The 26,088-nt window shown below is 45.3% G+C and overlaps 1 protein-coding gene across 1 annotated transcript in view; it reads right to left on the minus strand.

Moving 5' to 3' along the window:
* Positions 1–26,088, minus strand: part of psap (prosaposin) — a 61,793-nt gene that overhangs the window by 15,100 nt on the left and 20,605 nt on the right. The window contains exons 3-8 of the mRNA XM_068020270.1: positions 25,151–25,225; positions 23,499–23,624; positions 22,746–22,922; positions 13,842–13,982; positions 7,391–7,447; positions 1,703–1,798 (exon numbers count right to left, since the gene is read on the minus strand). Coding sequence (XP_067876371.1) covers positions 1,703–1,798; positions 7,391–7,447; positions 13,842–13,982; positions 22,746–22,922; positions 23,499–23,624; positions 25,151–25,225 — 672 coding nt within the window. The remainder of the gene's footprint in view (positions 1–1,702; positions 1,799–7,390; positions 7,448–13,841; positions 13,983–22,745; positions 22,923–23,498; positions 23,625–25,150; positions 25,226–26,088) is intronic.

Consider the following 26,088-nt stretch of genomic DNA (forward strand, 5'->3'; position numbering starts at 1 on the left):
TAAAGACTAAAATTACCTTAAAGAGTGAGGATAGCAGTTAGGAGAATGGATTGTTTTGTCACAGAATAAATGAGCCAAAACCCATTGCAAATTTTAAGGGAACAGTGGGTAGATATTTGAAGCAGAGGAAGATTTAGGGCTATGAAAAGAGCGCGGTGCAGAGGATTAAAACTTCCAATTGCTTTAGCCAAGAGCCAGCAGACATGTTGGGCCGAATGGTCCCCTTCTGTGCTGTATGTGGATGGGACAAAGTGAAACAGTATATGAGAATGTTGGTAAGCTGTCATTGTGTATGATTATGTTCAGGGTTTACATCTGTTCCAAAAAGTGATCAGTACAACAAATAGTGAGTTATGTAGAAATCATTACCCCAATCCACAGAGGTCCTGTTCAAAGGGCAAGATGGTGCCAGACAGGATGAAATTTCCAGTGTTGTACTGAGTGATTACACAGACCAAAATGCTCTAGATTTATTATAGATCATATAGTACAGAGGGAGCCCATTCAGTCCATTGTGCCTGTGCTAGCTCTTTGGAAGAGCTCTCCAATTAGTCCCACTGCCCTGCTCTTTCCCCATAGCCTTGCAAATGTTGCCATTTCAAGTATTTATCCAATTGTCTTTTACAAGTTACTATTGAATCTGCCACCCTTTCAGGCAATGCATTTCAGATAACTTGCCGCGTAAAAATATTTCTCCTCAATCTCTCTCTGGATTTTTTGCCAATCCTCTGGTTACTGACCATGCTTCCAGGGGAAACATTCTTCCTTTAGTTACTCGATCAAAACTGCTCAATCTTGAACAACTCTATTACATCTCCTCTTAATCTTCTCTGCTCCAATGAGAACAATCCCAGCACAGTGGCGCAGTGGTTAGCACCGCAGCCTCACAGCTCCAGCGACCTGGGTTCAATTCTGGGTACTGCCTGTGCGGAGTTTGCAAGTTCTCCCTGTGTCTGCGTGGGTTTCCTCCGGGTGCTCCGGTTTCCTCCCACATGCCAAAGACTTGTAAGTTGATAGGTAAATTGGCCATTATAAATTTCCCCTAGTATAGGTAGGTGGTAGGGAGATATAGGGACAGGTGGGGATGTGGTAGGAATATGGAAGTAGTGTAGGGTTAGTATAAATGGGTGTTTGATGGTCGGCACAGACTCGGTGGGCCGAAGGGCCTGTTTCAGTGCTGTATCTCTAAACTAAACTAAACTTCTCCAGATAACTGAAGTCCTCCATCCCTGATATGATTTTGGAAATTCTTTCCAAGGATGATACCAGAACGGAGAGATTTTAAATATCAGGAAAGATTGATCAGGCTGGGCCTTTTTTCTCTAGAGGGGAGAAGGTTGAGGACTGACCTAATAGAGGTCTTAAATTATGAAGGGGTTTGATAGGGTAGAGAGATAATATCTCCACGTGGTGGAGTAAAAAAACTAAGTGTCATAAATATAACAGTCACTAATAAATCCAATAGCGGATTCAGGAGAAACTTCTTTACCCAGAGCGGTTAGGATGTGGAACTTGCCCCCTCCAGAAATGAGGTCAAACCAGTGATTTATAACTTCTTTGCTTTTGTACTCTATGCCTCTATTTTATGACCACATGCCCTATACCCCAGCTTCAGAGGACAAGCAGCTAAAACCTGATATGGAGGAAATTATCCACAGACACTTCCCAGACTCCTGAACACAGGAATGGCACTTTACTGTACCTGGATGGGGTTTACAATGGCTTTCTGGAGGAGCTGCAGTGGCACAGTGGCTGGTCTCTGGCAGAATCCGTTTACTGTACAGATCTCTTTTGCATCCTAAAAATAAGAGGAATTAAAGTACAATTCCTTAATCAAAAAAATTCCATATGAAAACAGCAAAAGTCGTAACAAGTACTATTTAATAAAAACAGAGGACAGTCTTGGGTGTGTTGCAGCCACTGGCAACCAAGGTACAGTTTTAATCCCTGCATGATGCAGTTGTCAGCTAAATTCACCAGCAGTGCAAATCAAAGTGAATATTGGACAGAAGCAGGGGCAGAGGCAGGGCAATGCGAGGCCATAACCAGGAACAATGGGCTGTCAGTCTTTTTATATTTGGCTACATGTTTTAAACTTGACTTCAGGTAACAGTTCTTTTTGGTGACCAGCTAACTTTATACAGACTGCGCTAAATGTGACACTTTCTGGCTCAACTTTCAACATCTTTGCCCAGCTGGGCTGTCAGTTGAGACCCAGTGGGTATTATGGGCTGTTACACTGACCCTCAGGGCCCACTGAGACCAGGAAATATCCCAAGATGGTAATAAGTTGCCTGATTGCAGCCAGGGGAGTATAAGGGCTATAACTGGCCTCTGTGACTGGACAAAAGAGGAAAAAATGCGATTATTATTCCTTCTAATCACTATTCAGAGACCCAGGCTGGAATGTGCATGCATGCAGGCTCCAGGCAGGGGAGCATACTTGTGTTAATATCGGGTATGAACAAAATTTGGCCTGGCTTCTATTGGCTGTGCAGCTGCTTCTTTGGCCTCCTTATCTTGAGAGACAATGGATAAGCGCCCGGAGGTGGTCAGTGGTTTGTGAAGCAGCACCTGGAGTGGCTATAAAGGCCAATTCTAGAGTGACAGGCTCTTCCACAGGTGCTGCAGAGAAATTTGTTTGTCGGGGCTGTTACAGTTGGCTCTCCCCTTGCGCCTCTGTCTTTTTTCCTGCCAACTACTAAGTCTCTTCGACTCGCCACACTTTAGCCCCATCTTTATGGCTGCCCGCCAGCTCTGGCGAACGCTGGCAACTGACTCCCACGACCTGTGATCAATTTCACTGGACTTCATGTCGAGTTTGCAGACGTCTTTAAAGCAGAGACATGGACGGCTGGTGTGTCTGATACCAGTGGCGAGCTCGCTGTACAATGTGTCTTTGGGGATCCTGCCATCTTCCATGCGGCTCACATGGCCAAGCTACCTCAAGCGCCGCTGACTCAGTAGTGTGTATATGCTGGGGATGTTGGCCGCCTCGAGGACTTCTGTGTTGGAGATACGGTCCTGCCACCTGATGCCAAGTATTCTCCAGAGGCAGCGAAGATGGAATGAATTGAGACGTCGCTCTTGGCTGACATACGTTGTCCAGGCCTCGCTGCCATAGAGCAAGGTACTGAGGACACAGGCCTGATACACTCGGACTTTTGTGTTCAGTGTCAGTGCGCCATTTTCCCACACTCTGTTGGCCAGTCTGGACATAGCAGTGGAAGCCTTTCCCATGCGCTTGTTGATTTCTGCATCTAGAGACAGGTTACTGGTGATAGTTGAGCCTAGGTAGGTGAACTCTTGAACCACCTCCAGAGCGTGGTCGCCAATATTGATGGATGGAGCATTTCTGACGTCCTGCCCCATGATGTTCGTTTTCTTGAGGCTGACGGTTAGGCCAAATTCATTGCAGGCAGCCGCAAACCTGTCGATGAGACTCTGCAGGCACTCTTCAGTGTGAGATGTTAAAGCAGCATCGTCAGCAAAGAGGAGTTCCCTGATGAGGACTTTCCGTACTTTGGACTTCGCTCTTAGACGGGTTATTATTCTTTATCTTAGTGCGATTATTATTCCTTCTAATCACTATTCAGAGACCCAGGCTGGAATGAGCATGCATGCAGGCTCCAGGCAGGGGAGCATACTTGTGTTAATATCGGGTATGAACAAAATTTGGCCTGGCTTCTATTGGCTGTGCAGCTTAATAACTTGGCATCTATACTTACATTAAAATATCCACTTGTTAGAAGAAGCTAGATCAGGAAGTCTTCCAATCACAGCAATAAATCCAATTTCAGTTAATTGGACTGAACAACTGCAGCAAATTTAATTTGCATTGTGACTATAAGGTTAAACATGAATTATAGCCCTGGAATGTGAGGGGAATCACTACCCTTGGAACTGTAACCAGTGAAGTTTCAGCTCTCAGCAGAATGGACAGGGGGAAATGATTCCCTCGCTCAGCCGCAATCAAATAGGCTCCAGAGGTGAAAGGGTAACGTTCCAATATATCACCCTAACGTGCAGTTTCTGCACTCTCTCAAGTTGCTCTGACATCACTGCTAAAGGTATCGGAAAGTAGTCTAGCATTAGCTAGCAAGGCCCATTTGGAGGCCTAGCCACCAAAACACATTCCAGGCACTGTAGAGGATGGTGTCAGAATTGACAGAGCTTTCACTTGGAATTTAGTCGATATTGTTTGACCAGCCAGCAGTTTGTAATTACGAAGGTAGAAGGGCAGGTTAATAGGGTGGTGAAAAAGGCATATGGGACACTTGCCTTTATCAGTCAAGGCACAGAATACAAAAGCAGGGAGGTCATGTTGGAGTTGTACAGAACTTTGGTAAGGCCACAGCTGGAGTACTGTGTGCAATTCTGGTCGCCACATTATAGGAAGGATGCGATTGCATTGGAGGGGGTGCAGAGGCGATTCACCAGGATGTTGCCTGGGTTGGAACATTTAAGCTATGAAGAGAGGTTGGATAGGCTTGGGTTGTTTTCGCTGGAGCAGAGAAGACTGAGGGGTGACCTGATCGAGGTGTACAAGATTATGAGGGGCATGGACAGGGTGGATAGGGAGCAGCTGTTCCCCTTAGTTGAAGGGTCAGTTACGAGGGGACACAAGTTTAAGGTGAGGGGCAGGAGGTTTAAGGGGGATTTGAGGAAGAACTGTTTTATCCAGAGGGTGGTGACCGTCTGGAATGCACTGCCTGGCAGGGTGCCAGAGGCAGGTTGCCTCACATCCTTTATAAAGTACCTGGATGAGCACTTAGCATGTCATAACATTCAAGGCTATGGGCCAAGTGCTGGCAAATGGGATTAGGTAGACAGGTCAGGTGTCTTTAATGCATAATAAAACACGGGTAAGGTCCCGGAGGACTGGAGAATTGCTAATGTTGTCCCCTTGTTTAAGAAGGGTAGCAGGGATAATCCAGGTAATTATAGACCGGTGAGCCTGACGTCAGTGGTAGGGAAGCTGCTGGAGAAGCTACTGAGGGATAGGATCTATTCCCATTTGGAAGAAAATGGGCTCATCAGTGATTGGCAACATGGTTTTGTGCAGGGAAGGTCATGTCTTACCAACTTAATAGAATTCTTTGAGGAAGTGACAAAGTTGATTGATGAGGGAAGGGCTGTCGATGTCGTATACATGGACTTCAGTAAGGCGTTTGATAAGGTTCCCCATGGTAGGCTGATGGAGAAAGTGAAGGCGCATGGGGTCCAAGGTGTACTAGCTAGATGGATAAAGAACTGGCTGGGCAACAGGAGACAGAGAGTAGCAGTGGAAGGGAGTTTCTCAAAATGGAGACGTGTGACCAGTGGTGTTCCACAGGGATCCGTGCTGGGACCACTGTTGTTTGTGATATACATAAATGATTTGGAGGAAAGTATAGGTGGTCTGATTAGCAAGTTTGCAGACGACACTAAGATTGGTGGAGTAGCAGATAGTGAAGGGGATTGTCAGAGAATACAGCAGAATATAGATAGACTGGAGAGTTGGGCAGAGAAATGGCAGATGGAGTTTAATCAGGGCAAATGCGAGGTGATGCATTTTGGAAGATCCAATTCAAGAGTGAACTATACAGTAAATGGAAAAGTCCTGGGGAAAATTGATGTACAGAGAGATTTGGGTGTTCAGGTCCATTGTTCCCTGAAGGTGGCAACGCAGGTCAATAGAGTGGTAAAGAAGGCATACGGCATGCTTTCCTTCATCGGACGGGGTATTGAGTACAAGAGTTGGCAGGTCATGTTACAGTTGTATCGGACTTTGGTTCGGCCACATTTGGAATACTGCGTGCAGTTCTGGTCGCCACATTACCAAAAGGATGTGGATGCTTTGGAGAGGGTGCAGAGGAGGTTCACCAGGATGTTGCCTGGTATGGAGGGCGCTAGCTATGAAGAGAGGTTGAGTAGATTAGGATTATTTTCATTAGAAAGACGGAGGTTGAGGGGGGACCTGATTGAGGTGTACAAAATCATGAGAGGTATAGACAGGGTGGATAGCAAGAAGCTTTTTCCCCCAGAGTGGGGGATTCAATTACAAGGGGACACGAGTTCAAAGTGAAAGGGGAAAAGTTTAGGGGGGATATGCGTGGAAAGTTCTTTACGCAGAGGGTGGTGGGTGCATGGAACGCATTGCCAGCGGAGGTGGTAGACGCAGGCACGATAGCGTCTTTTAAGATGTATCTAGACAGATACATGAATGGGCAGTAAGTAAAGAGATACAGACCCTTAGAAAATAGGCGACAGGTTTAGAGGGAGGATTTGGAGCGGCGTAGGCTTGGCGGGCCGAAGGGCCTGTTCCTGTGCTGTAATTTTCTTTGTTCTTTGTTGGTGGAGACTCGAAGGGCCGAAGGGCCTCTTCTGCACTGTATGATTCTGTGATTCTGAAGAGAAGCCATCAACTGCTGGCAGTTCGAGTTAATAAAACCAACATTGCTTTGGCAATCCATCATTGAGAAAGTTAGCTTTCAGTATCAAACATTCAGCCTTTTTACAACACTCAGCAAGCTATCAGATTGTGAATGTGCATTATTCCACTCTAGCTACACATCTAACCCACTGCCTAACTGTCCTTAATATTTCCTGATGGCATTCCAAAATAGAATTCATGGAATTTTATCAATTTATTTTGGAAGTGGTTTCTAAAATAGGGTACACTTCTGTGATAAGCTTACTTGACTTCATCAGCAGCAGTGTTCGATTCACTAACCAGAGAGCCTGTAGCAGACTCCTACAGGGACTTTTTAGTGTCGCGTGATTAACTAGCAAGAATCACAGCGCTTGGGAGTCATTTTAAAACATTCAATAAAGCCACTTTATTTTGCTCTGGTACATACTTCAACCATATACAGGAAAACTCCAGACAGAGTGCTCAAGGTAGCAAACTTTCCCTCTCTGAAAACATTGGCTCCTTGTAGGAGGGTCAAGACCTGAGACAGGCCCATCAAATCGCCTGAAGTCTGGTAGAAGAGGCAAAAAGCAAGACCACTCTGTCGTATGGTGTTCCAAAGCGGATCTCATGCACCAACGCACTCCCCTCTCGAGTTCCCCCATCCTAGAAATGTTCACGTACCCACTCTATATTGCCAACATCAACCATTAGAGAAAATGGGAGCTATAGTTATGGTCTGAAGCTGTTAAAGTCAATGTTAAGGCCAGAGGGCTGAAAAGTACCTAACAGAAAGATGAGGTGCTATTCCTTAAGCTTGCACTGAATTAGGAGATGAGGTAGGCTGAGGAGCAGGACTTTAGGGCAATAATCTCCAGATTACTCCCCCAACCACATCCCAGAATAGAGAAGGGCAGGATGATTAGGAAGCCAGTCAGAAAGTGCAATTCTGTAATTTAAATGTTATGTTTGTACAAGGATTGTTCAAATACTCACGGTCTGCATCAATACCTCAGCCACCTGCGGTCCATGCAGAGCAATGTACTTCTCACACTGAAATGACAAGTAAATGCCTGTTAATACACATTTGGACATTGTTGCACAGCATTTTAATCACTACTTGTACACAAATCACTGGGTGAAGAGACAAGGGTGATTGGATATGGCAACACTGCACCTGGTTACAAAAAGGAAACAGAGATTAAGAGTGAAAATTACAGAGCCACTGATGGAAGGGGCAGTCTTTGTCAGCATTTATGGAAATATCCACTGGGGAATGAGATCAAACTGCAACTTTCATTTGATGGCCTTGAAACTTCTCCTTGGCAAACTGGCTGCTTCAGTCCAAAACACAAACACGTTCGGTTGGAATCGTTGGTGACAGCTGGCATCCTCTGTCCACTAGGACGAAAACCGAGGTGCCACATAATCCTGACTGCCAAACCCAAATATCTGAAATGTAAAAATTAAACCAGAAACAAGCTTAATGCTCACAAATCATAGAGTCATACAGCACTGAAACAAACCCTTTGGCCCACCGAGTCTGTGCCGACCATCAACCACCCATTTATACTAATCCGACATTAATCCCATATTCCCTACCACATCCCCACCTTCCCTCAATTCTCCTACCACCTACCTACTATACGGGCAAGTTACAACAGTAGCAGATACATTAGGGACATTTAAGCGACTCTTGGATATTTAAGCGACATGGATGATAGTAGAATGAAGGGTAGGTAGTTAGTTTGATCTTAGAATAGGTTAAAGGTTCAGCACAACATCGTGGGCCGAAGGGTCTGTATTGTGCTGTACTGTTCTATGTTCTAATTTACCTATCAACCAAAGAACAAAGAACAGTACAACACAGGAACAGGCCATTCGGCCCTCCAAACCTGCGCCGATCTTGATGCCTGCCTAAACTAAAACCTTCTGCACTTCCGGGGTCCGTATCCCTCTATTCTCATCCTATTCATGTATTTGTCAAGATGCCTCTTAAACGTCTCTTTGCAAGTCTTTGGCTGTGGGAGGAAACCGAAGCACCCGGCGGAAACCCACACGGTCACAGGGAGAACGTGCAAACTCCACACAGGCAGCACCCAGAACTGAACCCGGGTCGCTGGAGCTGTGAGGCTGCGGTGCTAACCACTGCGCCACCCTATATCGTGATAATTTGGGAAATCGTAAATCTGAACTACTGAACTGTTTACAAGGCATGATTACATAATGTTGCCCAATGAAAATTCATATCCACACTCATGAACAACTGCACCACCGCCATAGTGCCAAGAGGTCAAGTACACCCCACAAAGAGGGGGAAGCAGACACACTGACATTGCTCCCTCATGTCCATTGGTGATTGACACGCCTGTTGGGGCTGATCTTTCCAGCCTTCTCCCTGGCCACCTCACCCCTCCCAAAGCTGACTCTGTGGACCAGCTCTCACGGTCCCTCTCTGCAACTCCCTCCAGAATGTCTGCTTGTCTTGCCATTAATGAGCTCATTGTGGATGATTGCGTCAACATCATGGACTTGATGGAAACCTGGCTGAGCAGTGATGACACCTTCCCCCTAAATGAAGCCTCTCCATCTGGCTATGTCTTTCATCACCTGCCCTACCATATGACCATACGAATTAGGAGAAATAGGCCATTTGGCCCCTCGCACCTACTCCGCTATTCAATAAGATCATGGCTGATCTGTTTTGGTCTCGAATTCCACACTCCCATCTACCCCTGATAATCTCTGATTCCCTAGCCTAACAAGAATTTATCTACCTCCGCCTTAAAAATATTCCACCACCTTCTGAGGCAGGGAATTCCAAAGTCGCACAACCCTCAGAGAAAATTTCTCCTCCTCTCGGTCCTAAAAGGCTGACTCCTAATTTTAAAACAGTGCCCCCTAGTTCTGGACTCACCCACAAGAAGGAACATCCTTTCCACACCAACCTCGTCAAGACCGTCAGAATCTTGTCTACTTGAATCAAATCTCCCCTCACTCTTCTAAACTCCAGTGAAAACAAGCCCAGTCTGTCCAACCTTTCCTCATAAGACAACGTGCTCATTCCAGGTATCAATCTAATAAACCTCCTTTGAACCGCCTCCAACGCATTTACATCCTTAAATGAGAGCAAAAAACTGTACTCAGCATTCGAGATGTGGTCTCAATGCCCTGTATAACTGAAGCATAACATCCTTACTTTTATTTTCAATTCCTGTTGTAATAAAGGATAGCATTCCAATAGTGATCTTTATAACTTGCTGTACCTGCATACTATCTTTTTGTGACTCATGCACGAGAACACCTAGATCCCTCTACACCTCGGAATTCTGCAGTCTTTCTCCGTTTAAGTAATACTCTGCTTTTTTATTCTGTCAAAGTGAACAACTTCACATTTTCCCACATTATACTTTATCTGCCAGATTATTGCCCACTCACACAACCTATCTATATAGGTCTGCAAGCTAATGTTCTCTTCACAAGATACTTTCCTACCTATCTTTGTGTCATCTGCAAATTTAGCTATCATGCCATCGCTCCCCTCATCTAAGTCATTGATATAAACTGTAAAAAGTTAAGGCCCCAGCACAGACCCCTGCGGGACTCCATTTGTCACATCCTGCCAATCAGAAAAGGACCCATTTATGCATACCCTGTTTTCTGCCAGCTAGCCAACCTTCTATCCTTGCTAATACGTTACCCCCTACACCATGAGCTCCTACTTTGCACAGTAACCTTTTATGTGGCATCTTGTCAAATGCCTTCTGGAAATCCAAGTACAGTACATCAACGGGCTCCCCTTTATCCACAGCGCACATTAACTCCTTCAAAGAACTCCAATAAATTGGTTAAACATAATTTCCCTTTCACAAAACCATGCTATTCCCAATTACCTTGAATTTTTCTAAGTGCTCAGCTACAGCCTCCATAATGATCGATTCCCCACAAGAGATATCAAGCTAACAGGCCTACAGTTACCTGTTTTCTGCCTCACCCCCTTCTTGAATAAAGGAGTTATACTTGCTACTTTCCAGTCTGATGGAACCTTTCCAGAATCTAGTGAATTTTGAAAAATTAACATCAACACTTCTATAATCTCATTAGCCACCTCCTTTAAGACCCTAGGATGAAGCCCATCAGGACCCAGGGATTTGTCAGTCTGCAGCTTCATCAGTTTGGGCCCTGCCCAGACAGTCTCAGTGGTGATGGGCTCTTACCACCAAATCACATTCTGATCTGATCCCCTGCTCCTTTGGAACCTTCTCCTCCTTTGAGCATCTCACCTTGTTCCACCCCTCTCACCTCTCATTTAAAATCCTCAGTCTCTGCTGCCCATCCTTCTTCTCTTCACCTTCACTGCTTTCTACCCTCAGCCTCTACACTGAGCAACTTCGCATCTTCGGTGATTTAAACCTCCATCTCAATTCATCATGCTCTCTCTCCTGAGTTCACTGTCTCCTTGCCGCCCTTCAATCTCTCCCTCCATATAAACTTACTAACTCATTCACAGCCACCCCCTTGACGTTACCATCTCACGTGATACTGCTACTCACATCTTGTGAGTCACAGATATGGCCATCACTCTTCACCCACATCACCATTCTCATGGTGAGGGTGGCACAGTGGCGCAGTGGTTAGCACCGCAGCCTCACAGCTCCAGCGACCCGGGTTCAATTCTGGGTACTGCTTGTGCGGAGTTTGCAAGTTCTCCCTGTGTCTGCGTGGGTTTTCTCCGGGTGCTCCGGTTTCCTCCCACAAGCCAAAAGACTTGCAGGTTGGTAGGTAAATTGGCCATTATAAATTGCCACTAGTATAGGTAGGTGGTAGGGAAATATAGGGACAGGTGGGGATGTTGTAGGAATATGGGATTAGTGTAGGATTAGTATAAATGGGTGGTTGATGGTCGGCACAGACTCGGTGGGCCGAAGGGCCTGTTTCAGTGCTGTATCTCTAAACTAAACCATTCTCCCTCCCAACCCTTCTTCCTTCTGTGTCCGTCCCTGGAAAAAGTTCGCCCCGCCACAACTGCACTTTCAAAAGTCCCAATTACTTGGTCTTTGACCCTCTGTTCACCTTGACACATCTGTAGCTATTGATCTGTGCAGCCACACCCTCACCTCCATCTTTGATGCCCTCACCCCCATTAAAATTACCACTCACTCTTATCCTGACTGTTCACCCTATACGCTCCGCAGCTCCGTTCCTTTAAGACCAAGAGACTTGAATGGATATAGTGGACCCAGTGGCACAGTGGTTAGCACCGCAGCCTCACAGCTCCAGCGACCCAGGTTCAATTCTGGGTACTGCATGTGTGGAGTTTGCAAGTTCTCCCTGTGTCTGCGTGGGTTTCCTCCGGGTGCTCCGGTTTCCTCCCACATGCCAAAGACTTGCAGGTTGATAGGTAAATTGGCCATTAGCAATTGCCCCTAGTATAGGTAGGTGGTAGGGAAATATAGGGACAGGTGGGGATGTGGTAGGAATATGGAATTAGTGTAGGATTAGTATAAATGGGTGGTTGATGGTCGGCACAGACTCGGTGGGCCAAAGGGCCTGTTTCAGTGCTGTATCTCTTTTTAAAAAAAAAACTGGTTTAGCCAGTCACCATCAGATTTGGCTGGATCACAGAAAGCACTATGGAAACATAGAAAATAGAAGCAGGAGCAGGCCATTCATTATGATCATGGCTGATCACCCAACTCAGTAGCCTGTTCCCGCTTTCGCCCCGTATCCTTTGATCCCTTTAGAGCCAAGAGCTATATCAAACTCCTTCTTGAAAACATACAATGTTTTGGCCTCAACTGCTTTCTGTGGTAGTGAATTCCACAGGCTCAGCACTCTCTAGGTGAAGAAATTTCTCATCTCAGTCCTGAATGGTTTACCCCATATCCTTAGACTATGACCCCTGGTTCTGGACTCCCCCACTATCGGGAACATCCTTCCCGCTTTCATCCGCCAAAACTGCTCACTATTCCAGGATCATCTTGGAATGCAAAGATAATGCCTGGCTTCTTTTCTCTACTGCAAGCTATCTCCTTAAACTCCTCTCCCAGTCTCCTCCATCCTCACCTCCAACAAATGCAAGGAGCTCATGGATTTCTTTGTCACTAAAATCATCTGCCTATGTCTCTTCCCTTTGCCCACAGGGCTTAATTTCCTCTAAGGCTCTCCCATTCATCTAGTCTGAACTTGTATCTTTTTATTTCTCTCTTATCTCACCTCATGTTCTCTCCAAGCTCATCTTGCCCATGAGACCCACCTCCTGCTCCTTCAACCACTAAACTGATCATCCAACTTCTGCTCCTGGCTCTCATGTCGGCTGATATTGTTAATGATTTTCTTCAAGTGTTGCCCTTCTCTCCTTTAAATCTGCATCATCATCCCTCTCCTCAAAAAAATCATCCTTGAAAACTACAGTCCCATCTCTACCCAACCGTGTCCACCTTTCTCAGAAATCCATGTTTGAATTCCTCCAATCAGGTTTTCACCTCTGCTAATGTACTGAAACCGCTCTTACAAAGTCACAAATGACAGAGACTGTGACAAAGGTAAACTATCTGTCTTTATCCTTCTTGACCCGTTTGCAGCCTTTGACACGGCTGACTACGCCTTCAATGGCTCTCCACTGTCATCTGGCCTGGGTGGGACTGCATTTGCCTGGATCCAGTCTTATCTATCTAATCACAGCCAGAGAATCATCATCAATGACTTCTCTTTCCACTCCCATATCATTATGTCTGGTATCTCTCAATGATCTATCCTCAGCCCCCATCTATTTCTCATCTACATGCTGCCCCTCAGTGACATCAACTGAAAACACAGCATTAGTTTCCACTTGTACACTGACAACACTCAGCTCTACTTCAACCACTTCTCTTGACCCTTGAAGGGTCACTGACCTGAAATGTTAACTCTGCTTCTCTCTCCACAGATGCTGCCAGACCTGCTGAGTATTTCCAGCATTTCTTGTTTTTATCTCTTGACCCTTGTACTGTCTCTAAAATAGTCACACAGCTTTTTTGACTTCAAGTGCTGGATAAGCAAAATTTTCCTCCACTTAAATATTGGAAAGACCGAAGCCATTTGACTGGTCCCCGCCACAAACTCTGTTCCCTTGCTCCCGACTCCATCTCTCTCCCTGCCAACTGTCGGAGGCTGAACTGGATTGTTTGCAACCCTGACGTCATATTTGACTCCAAGATAAGCATATATGCGCCATCACTAAGACCGCCCATTTCTACCTCTGTAACATCGCCCAACTCTGCCACTGCCTCAGCTCTTTTGCTATTGAATCCGTACCCAAGTATTTGTTCCTCTAGATTTGACTATTTCAATGCATTCCTGGCTGGCCTCCCAATTTCTACCCTCTATAAACTTGAGACCAACCAAAATTCTGCTACTCATGTCCTAACATGCACTGGCTGTGTGACACACACCCAATACTACTCACCAGTTCTGTTAAGCCGGGTCCCAGATTACACTGCTGCTTTAACTGAGCAATGAGTTCATCCACGACGACGGCCTTCTCTTTAACAGCAATCTGAATACCAGTTACGAACTGGGTGCAGTCCAGACACACAGCGTCATTGCTCTGAAACAAATGGATAAGAATTAGGTGGCCATCACCAAGCCACTCACCTCAATGTGACGGAAACCACATCTGCCAAATGGAAACATATTAATTTACTCATATAAAACACTACTTGAACCTTTTTACTGGACATTGCACATAACTTGCTTAAAAAACCAACACAGCTAACCAGCTGAAAACCTGGTTGCGTACTTGCATTCTGAGACACAGTTGCATAGAGACACAATGGCAGTGTGCCCTGATTCAATTAGCGAGATGGGCTTTGTCAATAGTGATGATAAAAAGACATTGAGAGCCACTGAAATTGTAAGAGACAAACCTCCGCCCCCCTACCGAGTGTCCGGAAGACTGAAGTCCAGCAACCCTCTGAGAAGTTGCTATTTCAAACAAAGATAACCACATTACTTGCCGGCTGGCCAGACTGGGGACTATTTGAATTATGCCTCACAGAAAGGTAACAGACTGCAAGCTCAGAACCAAGGAGGAAGGTCTCTGCTCTCTCTGAAGCAAAGTCCCAGGGATCTACGGTAGTAGCTTAAGCCTCAAGACAGAACACTCTTCAGCCTTCTGGTAGCAGAGAAGAAAGTGTGCACTGGGCCCCAGCGAGAACTCCAAGACCTCAACTTCATCCAAGGACTTTACGGCAAAAATAAAAGACAGCAACTGAATTCCCTTTATTGCCAACCCTACTTCAATCATTCTCCGCCCCCCCCCCTCCAATTCTTTCTTCCCCTCTTGATCTATCTGCGTGTGTTTATCTCGAATGCATGCTAGCATGGTTGTGTCGCGTATTTTAGTAATTTTAATCAAGTTAGAGTGATAAGGCTAATAAATTTACATCTTTCTTGTTTAAACCTAAGAAAACCTGTCTGATTAGTTCATTTGCAATTACACTTAGAGAGCAGTGAGCAAGAACTCACTGAGGTGTTAAGCTAAAAACACGTTTAAAAAGACAAACCCTGTTACGGCCAAACTAGGAAAGGGGCAAGAGGGAAGCCTGAGACCCCTTCCTCACCCGGTCATAACCCGAAGAAGGGAGCGAAAGGTTTGTGTAATCTGTTACAACTGCTGATCTCCAATTTCTGCCAGAAGAATATCCAGAGCTGAACAGTCTGCCACAGAAGAGATTAAAAACACTTTTCTTTTATAAAACTTCTCAGTGTTCCTTTAGGATGTTCTAGAAAATAACGGAATTTAATTTCAGCTGGATAGCAAATTATTGTGTTACTTTTCTGTCAACTTCAACCAATCCCTGGATGACCAATTGTGGCATAAAAAAGAAATAGTGAGAGAAAAAGAAAGAGGAAGAAGAAATAGAAGACATGAAGTGCCTGCATTGGCAGGGGTAGCAATGGAACCAGAAAAGAATGCTACCATAGAGATGAACTGTAGAGCAGAGCTGATGAGAAGATTAAAATAGCTGACAAGCAATGAGGTTAGGGGTAATTATCCATGGCAGCAGTAACAAGACATCATTGGTAACTTTGTGGACTCATATGATAAGCAGTGAAAAAATTATTTGCAGAGATTTAAACAGAGGCATGTGCATAGTTTCACCTCCAAGAACCTTTGCTCTAAATGGCAGGTTGGACATAGGGTGGGAATTAAAAAGTGGGATCAGGGTACGTTCCCACCCCCCCCCCCTCAAAAATGGAGCAATGACAGCTGTAAGTAAATCAATCCATGATAACCTAACAAATAATCCTTCTATTCATTTACTAGCGTTTGTCTTATTTCACAGAATTCTTTGGTAATATAGCAATCAGCATTTCTGCACAATCCTGATCTTAATTGGGTTCAATCAGACAAGGGCTATTGACTCTAATTCTATGTAACCAGGCATTTATGGGCGGCGCAGTGGTTAGCACTGCAGCCTCACAGCTCCAGGGACCCGGGTTCAATTTTGGGTACTGCCTGTGTGGAGTTTGCAAGTTCTTCCTGTGACCACGTGGGTTTCCGCCGGGTGCTCTGGTTTCCTCCCACAGCCAAAGACTTGCAGGTTGATAGGTAAAGTGCCCATTGTAAATTGCCCCTAGTGTAGGTAGGTGGTAGGAGAATGGTGGGGATGTGGTAGAGAATATGGGGTTAATGTAGGGTTGGTATAAATGGGTGGTTGTTGGTCGGCACAGACCAGGTGGGCCAAAGGGCCTGTTTCAGTGCTGTATCTCTAAATAAATAAATAATGTTTTAAAATGTAAACTGTATGGACCTCTGTTCAAACAGGTCATTGCTTGTAACAGACAAGTAACGGAAATTTGTAAGCCACATTGATGCTAATCATTTCCTGGAAAGGATCGATTAAATAAGCTAAGAAATATAACAAGTAAATGTTGTATCACAATAAGAGCAGCAGAGACAAGGAGCCCTCTAGAGACGTGCACAAAGACAAATGAACACATGAAACCAGATAAGCTAAAACTAGTATGGATGGAAATGATTGGATGGATTGTTTCCTCTAAATTTTCTTTCTGCTGGGTGGCCTACAAACACTGAACATTACTTTTTTGTCCATGGCCAACTTGGGGCATTTCAAAAATCACTTACATTTCATGAAGCTGAGAGCCGCCTGTTTACTTCAATGTACAGTACATTCTAGAATGCTGTGTGGATCCTCACATATGCATCTTAGAATGACCATTGCTCACCTTTGATTGGGCTCATTCTCCCTCTTCAAAGTTTCCATCCCACTTTCATCCCCCTCGCTCTCCCTCCTCCCCTCGCACCCCTCCCCTTCTCATGAACCATTCAACACTATGAGCAGGCGGTGGCATAGTGCTATTGTCACAGGACTAGTAACCCAGAGACCCAGGGTATTGCTCCAGGGACATGGGTTCGAATCCCACCACGGCTGAAGGTGGAATTTGAATGCAATTAACAAATCTGGAATTAAAAGCAAGTTTAATGATGGCCATGAAACCATTGTCGACTGTTGTAAAAACCCATCTGGTTCACTAATTCCTTTTCGGGAAGGAAATCTGCTGTCCTTACCTGGTCTGATCTACAGGTGACTCTAGGCCCACAGCAGTGTGGTTGACTCTTAAATGCCCTCTGTAACGGCCAAGCAAGCCACTCAGTTGTATCTAACCGCTACAAAGTCAATCAAACAGGAAGAAACTGGACGGACCACCCGACATCGACCTAGGCACCAGAGCGACAATGACAAACCCAGCCCTGTCGACTCTGCAAAGTCCTCCTTCCTACCAGACACCGCCATCACCATTCCTGGGTCTGTCCTGTCCCATTGGCAGGACAGACCCAGCAGAGGTGGCGGCACAGTGATATACAGTCCGGGGGTGGGGCGGAGCTGTCTTGGTAGTCCTCATGGCATCAGGTCAAACATGGGCAAGGAAACCTCCTGCTGTTTATCACCTACCGCCCTTCCTCAGCTATTGAATCACTGCTTCTCCATGTTGATCACCACTTGGAGGAAGCACCGAAGGTGGCAAAGGCGCAGAATGCACTCTGGAGGTGGGGGGGGGGGGGGGGGGACTTCAACGTCCATCACCAAGACTGGCTCAGTAGTACCACAGCCGGCCAAGCCCTAAAGGACATAGCTGCTACATTGGGTCTGCAGCCGGTGGTGAGGAAACCAAGAGGGAAAAATATACTTGACCTCATCCTCACTAATCTGTCTGCCGCTGATGCATCTGTCCATGACAGTATTGGTAGGACTGACTACCGCACAGTCCTTGTGAAGACAAAATCCTGTCTTAACATTGAGGGTACTCTCAATCATGTTGTGTGGCACTAGCACTGTGCTAAATGGGATAGATTTTGAAGCGATCTAGCAACGCAAAACTGGGCATCCATAGAAACATAGAAAATAGGAGGAGTTGGCCATTCGGCCCTTCGAGCCTGCTCCACCATTCATTATGATCATGGCTGATCATCCAACTCAGTAACCTGTTCCCGCTTTCGCCCCATACCCTTAGATATAGCTTTTGGGTCTAAAGGGATCAAACTCCTTCTTGAAAACATACAATGTTTTGGCCTCAACTGCTTTCTGTGGTAGCGAATTCCACAGGCTCACCACTCTCTGGGTGAAGTAATTTCTCCTGATCTCAGTCCTGAAAGGTTTACCCCGTATCCTTAGACTATGAACCCTGGTTCTGGACTCCTCCACCATCGGGAACATCCTTCCTGCATCTACCCTGTCAAGTCCTGTTAGAATATTATAGGTTTCTATGAGATCCCCCCTCACTCTTCTGAACTCCAGCGAATATAATCCTAACCGACTCAATCTCTCCTCATACGTCAGTCCCGCCATCCCAGGAATCAGTCTGGTAAACCTTTGCTGCATTCCCTCTATAGCAAAAAACATCCTTCCTCAGATAAGGAGACCAAAACTGCACACAATGGCGATATGGATGTCCCTACTAGAGAAGGGGCGACACTCGAACTCCTCACAGGAAATGAGGATGGACAGGTGGTTGATGTGTCAGTGGGGGGCACTTTGGGACCAGTGACCATAACTATTAGCTTCAAGATAGTTATGGAAAAGGATAGGACTGGTCCTCAGGTTGAAGTCCTAAATTAGGGGAAGGCTAATTTCGATGGCATCAGACAGGAACTCTCAAAAGTTGAATGGGAGGCTGTTTACAGGTAAAGGGACATCTGGCAAGTGGGAGGCTTTTAAAAGTAAGATAGAAGAGTTCAGGGCCGGCATGCTCCTGTTCGATGGAAGGGCAAGGCTGGCAAGTTTAGGGAACTTTGGTTGACGAGGGACATTGCGGTCAGGACAAAGGAGGAGGCATACGTCAGGTATATTCAGCTGGGATCGAGTCAGTCCCTCGAGGCGTATAGGGGATGTAGGACTACACTTAAGGAGGAAATTAGGAGGGCGAAAAGGGGCCACGAGATTTCCCTGGCAGATAAGATAGAATCTTTTAGGATTCTTCTTTATAAGTATATCAAGAGTAAAAGGGTAGCTAGGGAGAGAGTAGGTCCCCTTAAGGATCAGTCCTGTGTGTGGAGCCATGGGAAACGGGCGAGGTCTTAAATGAATATCTCTCGCCCGTATTTACCGTGGAGAAGGTCATGCAAGCTAGTGAGTTCAAGGGAGGAACACCGATATCCTGGAGCATATCAAGATTACAAAGGAGGAGGTGTTGGAGGTTTTGAAGCGCATTAAGGTGGATAAATCCCTAGCGCCTGACCAGGTGTATCCTAGGATGCTACGGGAAGCAAGGGAGGAGATTGCTGGGGCCCTGGCAGAGATTTTTGTATCATCGTTAGCCATGGGTGAGGTACTGGAAGACTGGAACATAGCTAATGCTGTGCCTTAATTTAAGAAGGGCAGCAGGGATAAGCCAGGGAACTACAGGCCAGTGAGCCTTACATCAGTGGTGGGAAAGTTATTGGAAGGGATTCGGAGAGACAGCATCTGGAAAGGCATGATCTGATTAGGGATAATCAGCATGGCTTTGTGCGTGGGAAATCATGTCTCACGAATTTGGTTGAGGTGGTGACCAAGAGGATTGACGCGGGCAGGGCGATGGACGTTGTCTACATGGACTTTAGCAAGGCTTTTGACAAGGTCCCGCATGGTAGGCTGGTCCAGAAGGTTCAAACACATGGGATCCAGGGTGAGCTAGCCAATTGGATACAAAATTGGCTTGGTGACTGGAGGCAGAGGGTGGTAGTGGAGGGTTGTTTTTCAGATTGGAGGCCGGTGACCAGTGGTGTGCCGCAGGGATCGGTACTGGGCCCTCTGCTGTTTGTCACGTATATTAATGACTTGGATGTGAATGTTAGGGGCATGATTAGTAAGTTTGCAGATGACACCAAAATTGGTGGTATAGTAGACAGTGAAGAAGGTTATCTAAGGTTACAACAGGATATCGATCAACTGGGAAAGTGGGCAAGGGAGTGGCAAATGGAATTTAACGCAGACAAGTGTGAAGTGATGCATTTTGGGAAGTTAAACCAGGGCAGGACATATACAGTGAATGGCAGGGCCCTGGGGAGTATTGTTGAGCAGACACACCTTGGAGTGCAAGTACATAGTTCCCTGAAAGTGGCAACACAGGTAGACAGGGTGAAGGCGGCATATAGCATGCTTGCCTTCATCGGCCGAGGCACTGAGTACAAGAGTTGGGACGTCATGTTACAGTTGCAAATAACGTTGGTTAGGCCGCATTTGGAGTACTGCGTGCAGTGCTGTTCGCCGCACTACAGGAAAGATGTGATTAAGCTAGAGAGGGTGCAGAAAAGATTCACAAGGATGTTGCCTGGTTTGGAGGGCTTGAGTTATAAAGAGAGACTGGATGGGCTGGGTCTGTTTTCCCTGGAGCGAAGGAGGCTGAGAGGGGACATGATAGAGGTATATAAAATTATGAGAGGCATAGATAGGGCAGATAGCCAGAGTCTGTTTCCCATGATAGGGGTGACTAAAACTAGAGGGCATAGATTTAAGGTGAGAGGGAGGAGGTTTAAAGGGGATCAAAGGGGTAAATCTTTCACACAAAGAATAGTGGGTATCTGGAATGAGCTGTCAGGGGAGGTGGTGGAGGCAGGAACAGTAGCGACATTTAAGAGGCATCTGGACAGGTACTTGAATGAGCAAGGCATAGAGGGATATGGAATTAATGCAGGCAGGTGGGATTAGTATAGATAGGCATTATGGTCGGCATGGACGCAGTGGGCCGAAGGGCCTGTTTCTGTGCTGTACGACTCTATGACTACTTGTGCAAGTAAAAACAATGCCAGGTATCTCATTGATTCAATCAGTGTTCAACATCGTGGCAAGAACGCAAGTCTTCACAGTTAAAGCTTCCTCACAAAAATGCACGCTTGGTATATTGATTAATAGTAAGATAAACTTCTAATGCCTTTAATCTTTCCCAAATTTACTCACCGGTCCACTAAGTAGGATGAAAATTGTCTGTGGCCCACCACGCCCCCGCCCCCCCAACATGAAAAGGTTGGACACCCCTCTTATAGGAGATCAATGAGAAAGGAGATGAAAATGTGGTTGCATTTTTTGAGATACTGAGGCCATGTGGTACTGAACAGTCATCGAGTAGCCTGTACATGGGGCTGGGGGAGTTTGTGAAGCAATCCCTTGTATTTATATAGCACCCTTCACATACTCAGGACACTTCACAGCTAATGAATTAACTTTTGAAGTGCTGCCATTGTCACATAGGCTAGTATGTTAGCTCACCTGCTCACAACTATGTCCCACCAAAAGCAATGAGAAAAAGGACTCTTTTGGTTGAGGGATACATGTTGACCTGGACACCAAGAGAACTCTCTTCTCTTTGAATAATGGCATGGGATCTTTTACATCTGCCTGAACATGCAGCTTGAGCCTCCTTTAACATCTCATCCTTCAACAATTTGCACCACTCCCTTGATACTGCATTGAAGCGTCAGCCCACATTAAATGCTCAAATCCGACAGGGGGACTTAAACTATTAACTTTGACTCAGGAAGTGAGACTGCCTTCTCTAAGCCAAGCCGATACTTACTCCAGGTAGTGGTTAAAGGAGGAAAGAGAGCAGAAACCAAGTAAAATTCATAGAGATTTATTCAGAAAGGAACCCAAGGGCTTTGGTTGGGAGGACAGCAAATAATTAGGATCTTAAAGGAGAAATGGGAGAAAATAGCTGCCTCTGTAAGGAAGGAGACGTTAGTGAGACAGATCATAGTCAGGCTCATAATATCAACGGGCTTCTGTATGTCCTAGGAGGAAACACCTTTGATGGCAGCAGTTGGACAGCAACAACTTGTTATGATCTGACATGGTGGTAGAAGCAATTTCAACAGTAACTTTCAAAAGGGAATTGGATAAGCACCTGATAAACACCTGATAAACACCTACAGGGCTATGGGGAAGGAGTAGGAGAGTGGGACTAATTGGATAGCTCTTTGAACAAGCTGGCACTGGCACAATGAGCTGAAGGGCTTTGTTTTTAAGCTGCATAATTGCATGAATCGATGAACTGGGGCGCTGGAGGAAAGACATTTCGAACAGTTGAATCTGAAGAACATGACAGACGCGTGAATGTCAAGATGAGAGTTTGACAGACTTCTAGGAAGCAGCAATGAACACTACAATGAGCAAGGCAACAGATCACAGCATAGGGAGGTCATATACTGCTCCAGGGAAACAAGTGCCAGAGACTAAACTACGATTGGAATTTGGCAGGCATGTGTTGACACATGGGGAGGGAGATCTGAGCAATTGGTGATAATATTGAAAATGCTGGTCCCTTTAATTAAACAGCTCTCATTTCAGTGTTAATAGAGAGCAGGTGATGCTCATTATCGCTCTGCATTTAAAGGCTGGGTTTTTGCCCAGTGGGGGAGTTGTCTTGGGACAAAGGGTTAGTCCAGAAGGGAAGAGTGAGAACTGATATTTGGACTGAACTATGAATCGACAATAAAACAGTTGTGGATCAGAGACAGTCATCGGCTTCCTCATTTTGGTGAATGGAAATCTGCCTGTTTAACATTAGGGAGGGACACAGTTAAGAACAAATAAAGATATAGATGAAGGCAAAATACTGCTGAAGCTAGAAATCTGAGCAAAAGAGTTAGTATTTCAGGTCAATCATCATTTAACAAAACGTCACTAACTTGAAATGTTAATTCTCTCCCCACATTTGCTGCCTGACCGAAGTCTTTCAAAGAGAGATGAAGAGGTGATGATGGATAGAGGTGCGAGGGGCACCAGACAGCAGTCAAAATCATCACTGCATAACAGTATCAACTTTTAAAAAAAGATATCAATACAACAGCATTCTGGTTTCTACTTACCTTGGGCTTGGTAATCTGCTGTGGATAAAGAAGAAGAGGAACATTGGCAATGAAAGGGGAGACTAATTTGGACATGTCCACCTCTGGTATCTCATTGGAGAGAATATTTTTCTCAGCAAGATTCTCTTGCAGCGACTGGCACAAGCGCAGAGCACTGCACACCACCTCAGGATTGTCCTGTCAAAGGTGGAGACAAAGTGAAATTTAGACCATTTTCAAACTCACAAGAGTCCCAGTAATGCAAGAATCAACCCCCAATTTTCTTCCCTTGCCTGTCATCTCTCAAGGTTCTGGAATGTGGTTCCATGGATGCCTACTATTGATGAGTGAGCTGAGACATAGGGCCAGCAGAATTGATCATGGAAAGTACCACAGTGAGTCTGATCCACCTCCTATTACAGAGAATGTTACAGCACAGAAACAGGTCATTCAACCCAAATACACGATGCCTATGTTTATGATCCACACGAGCCTCCTCCCACCCTAATTCATCTAATCCTATCAGCATATCATTCTATTCCCTACTCAAGCAATTATCTGGCTTTTCCTTAAATGCATCTATCCATGTGGTAGCAAATTCCACATTCTAGCCAGTCTTAGGTAAAGACCTTTCTCCTGCCTTCAACTGGGTAGGTGGGGGAAGGACTTCAAGGAGAAAGGGAAGAAAGATTATTTCTTGTTTCAATCGTTTCTATCATATTACTCCTTTGGAGAACCAACATAAGATCCAAGACAAAGAAAAGCCCGGTTTACCAGCTCTGCCTTGAGAACATCCAAGATGATTGGCAAGTAGTCATCTACTAATTCGTCACATTGTGCTGTCAAGGTTGGGTTTGGAAGCAGGTCACAGGCTTTGTCCAAGTAATTTCGCATCTCCCCCTGAAGGATAAAAACAAGCACACCAAACCAAAACTCTCAACAAACTCTCATAGAATTCAAGAGGAGAGGAGTAAGCACATTGGAAAACAACTTATATTTGATTATGATGCTGAGATAGCCAGGCATGGTTAAGACGGCACTGGAAGACTGCAACATCTGACAATGTTGCACGTTCTTATTAAATCCACAGTCATGTTTTCACTGAACTGTCCTTCTTGGACCTGCGCTCCATGCCACCATGCAGCCACATCCTACAGGGCCATTTGGTTTAACTCTTCTATGAAAAGACCAAACAGGCAAAACCTGAAGCAGACAAATACAAAGGGTTCAATAGACAAATAAATGCGTTTCTGGAGAGATAATGGGACAGGGAAAGTATGACCAGTATGATTATGCTCTTATTAGCCCATTAATATACTATTCATCAATATACTATAACACAAATTTTTATAAGAAAAGGCCATTTTCACCTAAGTGATGGAACATTGCATTTTTCTTTTCACATATCAGCAAACAGAAGTTACCACATGCACTAGGAGTTACCGTATATCATCGGTCGGCACCTTTATAGGGCAGGGACATGAACCCGGTTTCATTTGGGACTGTCCACAGTCACTCTCTCATTGACATGTTCTGTACAGTGGCTGGGTCATGGTTCACAGGTAGTGGATGCCGTTGGTTAATTCAAGGATTAGCTCATCTGTGTTTTGATGGCATTTCCTCGATTGAAGTTCTCGTTCCCCTCCTCGACCCGAAGATATTGGCCCTTTCTGGATGTGACCTGATTGTTAAACATTGTCTGGTATTCCAAGATGACCAATCATATCATAGATACCAGTGTTTACTGTCAACTATACTAACAGGTAACAGACTGTAGATAGGACAGACTCCCTAAAGTCTGTCCACCATCTACAAGGTACAAGTCAGGAGCGTGATGGAATACTCCCCACTTGCCTGGTTGAGTGCAGCTCCAACTCTCAAGAAGATCGACACCATTTTGGACAAAGCAGGCTGCTTGATCAGCACCCCAACCACCAACTTAAGTAGTCACTCCCTTCACCACTGACACACAGTGTGCACCATCTACAAGATGCATTGCAGCAACTTGCCAAGGCTCCTTCGACAGCGCCTTCCAAACATGTAACCTCTTCCACCTAGAAGGACAAGGGCAGCAGAAGCATGGGAACACCACCATCTGCAAGTTCCCCTCCAAGCCACAATGCATCCTGATTTGGAACTATATCACCGCTCCTGCACTGTCACCGGGTCGAAATCCTGGAACTCCCTCCCTAACAGCACTGAGGGGTACCCCAGCTCCAGGGATTGTTGGGGGTCACAGAGTTCAGAACTCAATCTCTGGGGAATTGGATCAAAATAGCACCATTTGCCTTGGTTGCCAGTAGCATTTTGACTCTGGAGATATTTGGTAGCTTTTGGATCTTTAGTCATACATCTCATCTAATTTACAATACAGCTCTGCCTCTAAAAGAGCTACTGCACATAGAACAAGTCCACACTCTCTCTACCTCTGTGGCATTGTCCTTCAGAAGGCTTCCAATCACAGACACAACTTCTTTGCAAAGATCACACGGGACAGTTTTCTGAAATAAAACAAGAACATAGTAAGTGCAAATATAGTCCAGAAAAGATCTTTATATCTGGCATTTAATTCCACAATCAAGGACAGAAGTACCAAACTCAAGATCAGATCAAGCATAAATGCAGAACAGCCTCTGAGGTAAACAGGGCCACAATGAATGAGCTGTACTTATAATGAAGTAAGAGGGCTTAATTGAGAGACTTTGAAACTGCAATTTATCCTTGGATATAAAATTCCTCTGAAGAACAGATTTCCTATGTACAATTCACTCACCCCTTACACCAAGGAGCCTACTCTCTGCCGAAAGTCCCATACCCTTTTCTTGTCTCATCCACACGATCTTTCTCCTGCTATCTCAACCCATCCTACCCCTCAGCAAACCTGCTCTGGGTCCCTGCACTAGCTAATAGTTTACAATTTCCTCTCCTCAGGCATTGCTATCATCACTCAAAGAACAAAGAACAGTACAGCACAGGAACAGGCCATTCGGCCCTCCAAGCCACTCCTTACACAACATCCACCAACTTTTCTTCTTGAAAGTGCCATCATCTCCCGATCTTTACCATAACTCCATGATGAATCTCTAATCCAGTTACTGTTCCTCCCACGGCACCATAGCAGCCCAAATCCAAGTAATTAACATTCCTTATCACCATGGCGCATTATCCCATCTGCCTGATCAGGTGAACATAAAAGCTCTGCTTTTGGGACTAGATTCCAGGATTACACCCAGTGCTTTGGAATGAAATTCCAGAGTTCTATTTAGATGAAAGTTGTCAAACAGTGGCCTTGGTTACAGGACACTGATCACTATAGAAGTCAATTTGTCTATGACTAGTTAGAATATTGTGTCCAGTTTTAGGC

The sequence above is a fragment of the Heterodontus francisci genome, chromosome 42, assembly GCF_036365525.1.
Source record: "Heterodontus francisci isolate sHetFra1 chromosome 42, sHetFra1.hap1, whole genome shotgun sequence".
NCBI lineage: Eukaryota > Metazoa > Chordata > Chondrichthyes > Heterodontiformes > Heterodontidae > Heterodontus > Heterodontus francisci.